Below are 6,223 nucleotides of genomic sequence, written 5' to 3' on the forward strand. Positions count from 1 at the left end.
GTTAAATGGATGAATATGGGTTCCTGTTTATGGAGGACTTCGGGATGTTATCCTCCAGGAAGCCCACAGTTCCAAATATTCCGTTCATCCTGGAGCTGATAAGATGTACCAGGATCTAAAGGCAAATTATTGGTGGATAGGCTTGAAGAAGTCTATAGCTGCCTATGTGACTAAATGCTTGACGTGCGCTCAAGTTAAAGCTGAACATCAAAAGCCATCAGGTTTACTGCAACAGCCTGAAATTCCCACCTGGAAGTGGGAAATGGTGACGATGGATTTCATCACTAAGTTGCCAAAGACTAAGAAAGGAAATGATACTATTTGGGTGATAGTAGATAGACTGACTAAGTCAGCACATTTCCTACCTATTAAGGAAACTTATAGTTCTGACATGTTAGCCCAGTTGTATGTTGATAAGATTGTATCTCTGCATGGAGTACAAGTGGCTATTATCTCTGACAGAGATACCAGATATACATCACACTTTTGGAAAAGTTTCCAACAATCTTTGGGCACGCGCTTAAATTTCAGTACGGCTTACCATCCTCAGACGGATGGGCAGAGTGAGCGTACAATCCAAACTCTGGAAGACATGCTTCGTGCATGTGTAATTGATTTAGGAGGTAGCTGGGATAAGCACCTACCTTTGGTCGAGTTCTCCTACAGCAATAGCTACCATACCAGCATTCAGGCTGCACCCTTCATGGCACTATATGGTAGAAAGTGCAGAACGCCCATCTGTTGGGCAGAAATAGGAGACACTCAATTGTCAGGACCTGAAATAGTCTTCGAAATGATGGACAAGATTGTCCAGATTCATTATCGCCTGAAAACTGGCAGGGATAGGCAGAAAAGTTATGCTGATAAAAGGCGAAAACCTCTGAAGTTTGAGGTTGGAGATAAGGTTTTGCTTAAAGTATCGCCCTGGAAGGGGGTGATGCGATTTGGTAAGAAAGGTAAGTTAAGCCCGAGGTATATAGGTCCATTCGAGATCATCGAATGTGTTGGATCAGTGGCTTATAAATTAAACTTACTTGAAGAGCTCAGTGGTATTCACAATGTATTCCACATCTGCAATCTGAAGAAATGTCTAGCTGATGAATAACTAGTCATACCACATACGGATGTGCATATAGATGAGAGCTTGAAGTTTGTGGAAAAACCTTTGTCGATTGAGGATCGACAGGTAAAGAAGCTTCGGAGGAAGCATGTGCCTATTGTAAAGGTTAAATGGGATGCCCGCAGAGGTCCCGAGTACACATGGGAGGTAGAGTCCACAATGAAAGAAAAGTACCCTCAATTATTTCAGTAAATCTCGAGGGCGAGATTTCTTTTAAGGGGGTGAGGATGTAACACCTCTAAAATTCATGTCCAATATTACATCGACACGTGTAATGGACTTAAAACATGCAAAGGATTGATTTAGAGGGACTAAAGTTGACAAACAGGGAATCTATGTGTGTAAAAGGATTCAAAATGTCAACAATGAATAAATATATCTTTTAATAGCCCTACAAGATGTTTATACCCTTAAACGAATAAATCATGGATCATACGAAGCTAATTGTGAAAGAAAGTGAGGAATTACAAACTACAGGGACTAAATGTGTCAACATGTTTAAAGTATACCTCTGAGTGACCTTTTAGCAAACCCGAAGCCTTGTAATGATAAATTATACTCACTAGAATGTGTGATAAAAATTTCACAAGGTTTCGACTAAGTATGAGAAAGTTATGACAATATTCGTATACGGGGGGGGGGGGGGGGTTAAAAGCGTCAACGTTGAAATTTAAGACTTTTCGGTGAACGTATGAATAACCGGGGACTTAACAAAGTTGGTTTATGACTTGGGGTCCGTAAAAGTCAAGTTTGGGGGTTTAAAGTGCAAGAAATGAGCTTAAAATCAAGTTTGGAAGGACTAGGGACCATTTGTGCAATATTTGAAACTTGGTAACCGGATCAGACCTTCACACGGGGCGCGTAAGGTCCTTATGGATCCTTACGTGGGCCGCCTAAGGTGCCCAGATGCAGAAAAAATGCACAGCTGCCTGTTAAAGCTTTGTAACCGACTTAAAACACTTGTTTTTGATTCTATGGGCTTGTTTGATGGTTTTAAAAGGTCTAGGGACACTTGTAATCATCTGGAATCAACCCTAGACTTGTTTGGCATGATCAAATTGCATTTAGAAACCTATATAAAGGCCTTAAAGTTGTGTTCTTCATTGCTCATTCACTTGAAACTTTCACAACCCACTTCTTGGAGGTTCCCGGAGCTCAAGACTCATCCATAGTGATCATTAGTCGTGCTTAAGACTATTGTAAGTATGCTTAACCTCCTTTAATTCAGTTTTGCTTAGTTTATTAGCATTTAGTCAAACCGTCGTATTTAAGGTTTGACTTCATCATTAATCTTAATTGCTCCTGTCAAATTTCAAATTAAAAGTACCTATGAGTTGGTAATTATGTGGGCATTAAACCCTTAAAAGGTCACCCTCTGATTACCACTCTAATTAGATCAATTGTCGAGTCAAACTGGATTATAAAAAGTCAACAGAAAACTAATTTACAAATAAATGCATAATTAGCAATGTAGAAGCTATGCAACCTGTTTTGACATTAATATAACATGGTAATTAATGTAAGAACATGTCTAAACATGTTCAACTCGACAATTTTTAGTTTAAGCTTGGTTCGGGACCGAAAGTCGCATAGTTTGACTTGTGCTTTGACTTTCAGTTCTGACCCGTTTATGCATGATTTAGGAATGCCTTAGAGCTTTGATAGGACCAAGTTACCTATAAGTATAACCCTCTGAGATTATACAACTTGGTTCATTAGTTATTCGATTCATATGCATGATTCCGTTAAATGCTTAAATGTTGACTATTACGCCCTTATCATCTTAAAATGTGATTTTTGATAAAGTGAAAGAATAGAAACATTCACTACTGATTTATAGACTTGTCCCTAAAATTTGACATCAGTTTGAGGTCTAGATTAGGAGTTATGCTCATTAGTGTAATTAAGAAGCTTTTTTGTAATTAAACCGTATAATTAGCATATAGCCTATCTAAAACCAATTTTTGATACCAAACTTCTTATCTACTGATGTAATATAATATTTTGGGATTTTTGGAGATTTTTATTTATTTTTAGGCTGAGCATAACATAGAGTTCTAAGGTTAACTCGGTAATTGCCGGTTTTGCCCTTTTGGGCTATGAAATGAGTTTTACAAATTCTTTTAACCCCAAACCTTTTTCTACTGATCTTATATGATAAATAAAGTATTTTGAGCCTTATGGAATAATAAAATTATCAGCTTTCCTTTAAAAACCCGGAAATGGCTCCAAAACGCCTTTTTAAGCGTTTTTAACGCATAGTATGTATTAAAACCATTTTATAAATATAAGGTTTGATGCCTACTAATATTTTTAGTAAATATTTACCTTCTAATAGTAAGCAAAGGTCTTAAGCTCAGATTTCCGATTTTGACCTTTTAGGCTTATGTGAAATTACCAAAATGCTCTTAAGATGCATAGTTTGGTTATAAAGGATAGATTTCACATATAAGTTATACCCTACTGATATAACTTAGTAGATTGAGTATTTTTATTGATTACATCAGACCCGAAACTCAGAAACGTATTTAAACCCTTTTATAACCTTTAAATGACCAAAATACCCTTACGAGGCGTAATTTGAGTTTAAAATCATTTTGGGCATAATAGAAGACATCCTACTGATGTCACAACATATTTAAAGCATATTAACTTGTGGAACATGTTCATGACTCTTATGGTTACCCGTTACGCACGTTTCGCGTTCGGATCGGTCTATGTAACTAGTTTACATATATTAACCGAAACGGGGCAAACCATATCATTTTTTGTCTCAAAATTCAGAATGTGTTTAAGTTACCCATATTAAACAAGTATACAAGCTTGTCGGGTCAAAACCACATTCTAAGCCGGTCTTCGCTTTATCATGCATTTGAACCGTGCCTTCCTTTGAAAACTAACCGGTCTAAAGCTTAGGCTAAATTAAAGACCCGTTAGGATTCTAATAGGTTATTAAAACCTTCGTTCCAGATTAGGAGCCCAGTAAAAGCTATGTGCACTTGCTGTATTTGAAATATACTTTGCTCAGGTAAATACTCTTAACTTATTTTCCCTATACGGGCTTGGGATACGGTACTATAAAAGTACCGCTTGGTCGGGTGTATGTAGTCATTTAAATCGTATTGTGATTGATGTATTTACATAACCTGTTCGATATGTATTATTTGGTGTATGGCCCTTGGGGGTTAAATGACCATGTCCCGTATATCCTTGGCATCATTCAAAGAAATGGCCACGACCTAAGCACGGGGTGTAGGCGTACACCTGACAGATGCATTATGTAAAAACTGGTATCCCACTATAAGGAATCTACCTTGTGGGCATTATACCTGTGGCGTGTCAGTTAACTTAAGTCCGGCCTTACAAACCGGCCCTAATGGACGACAAATGAGTAAAACTGTATACAAGATTATTTTAATTGTCCCAAGTTATAAAAATATTTTTGCCGAAGTGCATTTAAATCAATTTTCAAACTCTTTTCAAAATGAGTCAGTTAAGTTGTATTTACCAGTGTAAACTGACGTAGTTTCCAAAAAGGCTAAAGTGCAGGTACTAGACGAAATAGGCTGGCTACTCCAGGCATCATTACTCAAGTCTCGCAAGCTTTAGATGTCAAAGTCTGTTGAACAGTTTTCTTTTTTATTTTGATCCGCCTGTGGATCTGTTTCGACTATTTTGTGATACTTACACATTACAATTTATTCAGTTGAAATAAATCTATATCTTTTGCTTCCGCTGTGCATTTATATGTTGTGTTGTTTGACTATGATGATATCAATTACGTCACGATACTCCCCACCGGGCCCACCGGTGACACGTGGAAAATAGGGGTGTGACAAGTTGGTGGATGTTTTCAAAAGTCGACCTTCTCGTCAGCAGTTATGCCAACAGCTTTGGAATTCGGTACAACCCATTCTTGCAGCTCAAAGGGAACTGGCTGAGATTCAACTTAATTCCCACATGAAGCTAATTAGAGTTATGGTTGAAGCAAGATACAAAGACACACAGTCTGACATCAAGGGCATAAAAGAATGCATTGCAAAGTTAACTGGTACTACCCCTACACCTATGTTTGAAAAAGACGATGAAGATGATGCTGAAAAGAGGGAAAAGGATTCCATGAAAAACTTTGGCAAACCAACACCAAGGAATCAGCCAAAACAAAATTCAAAGCCTGCCAAGCAAACTTCTGAAAAATCTCCTGGAAAATCTGATACTGGTAAGAAAAAGGGAATTGATGATTCCGTTAACAAACAGACAGATAAGGAGATTGAACGAAAACAGAAGAGGAAACATACAAAAGAGGAAGATGAAGTGCTTAACATTGGAACTTCAAATAGTAGAAAATCACAGAAAGATAACGAATCACCACCAGAAAAACCAACCACTGCTGCGAAACTCAAAACCACTGATGAACCTAAGAAGTCAGATTCTGATAAACCTAAAACAAAACTCTCACTAGAAAAACCACCTGTCAAAAAGTAGAATACAAAATCCTCATCACCACTACTAACCTCGACTGAAACAATTGTTGATGCAACAAATGTTTCAGCATATGTTAAGACAACAGCGGTTGAGACACAAGTTGTTTCAACAGTTGTTAGTCGTACCACTAATCCTATCCAATTTCAATTTCCATCACAATCAACCCTTATAGTCATGGCACCATTTTCTTCCCTAACTCCTCTTTCTCCAAAATCGGTTTATACAAGAAAGAGAAAATTCATGGTGCATGAAGAAGAGAAAAAAGAAAAAGATATACCCACACCAATTCCGTTATTAGCTACTCTGTGACGTGATCGTGTCGTCCCGATCAGTCAAAAACCCAATTAAACCTAGGTAGCTAGGGTAAGTCGGGTATCGAATCCACGAAGAGCTTGTGGTCAGTATCACACGACCTGTTCGACTAGTTAGACTATTTACAAAAAAATGTACACAATGATTATGAAGATTGCTATTTTTATTTATTTGTTTGGTTTTTTAAAATAAATCGGAATGAACCGACAAATTGATGATATCGAAATCAATTGAATATTAACTAAAATTGTAAACTAAACTAAAAAGTTGAAACAAGAAATTAGAATACGGATCACACCCGATTCG

The 6,223-nt window shown here is 37.4% G+C and overlaps 1 protein-coding gene across 1 annotated transcript; it reads left to right on the forward strand.

Moving 5' to 3' along the window:
* The first annotated feature begins 5,080 nt into the window (after positions 1 to 5,080).
* On the forward strand, positions 5,081 to 5,605 carry LOC110931640 (protein PXR1-like). Its single transcript, XM_022175026.1, has one exon. It carries the CDS (start codon positions 5,081 to 5,083, stop codon positions 5,603 to 5,605), a length of 525 nt encoding a protein of 174 aa, XP_022030718.1.
* The last annotated feature ends 618 nt before the right edge of the window (positions 5,606 to 6,223 follow it).

Source organism: Helianthus annuus, chromosome 8, assembly GCF_002127325.2.
Source record: "Helianthus annuus cultivar XRQ/B chromosome 8, HanXRQr2.0-SUNRISE, whole genome shotgun sequence".
Classification (NCBI taxonomy): Eukaryota; Viridiplantae; Streptophyta; class Magnoliopsida; order Asterales; family Asteraceae; genus Helianthus; species Helianthus annuus.

What these genes read in the sequence shown, in the direction of transcription:
- LOC110931640 (XM_022175026.1), top strand. Translation starts at nt 5,081, where the DNA reads ATGAAGCTAATTAGAGTTATGGTTGAAGCAAGATACAAAGACACACAG.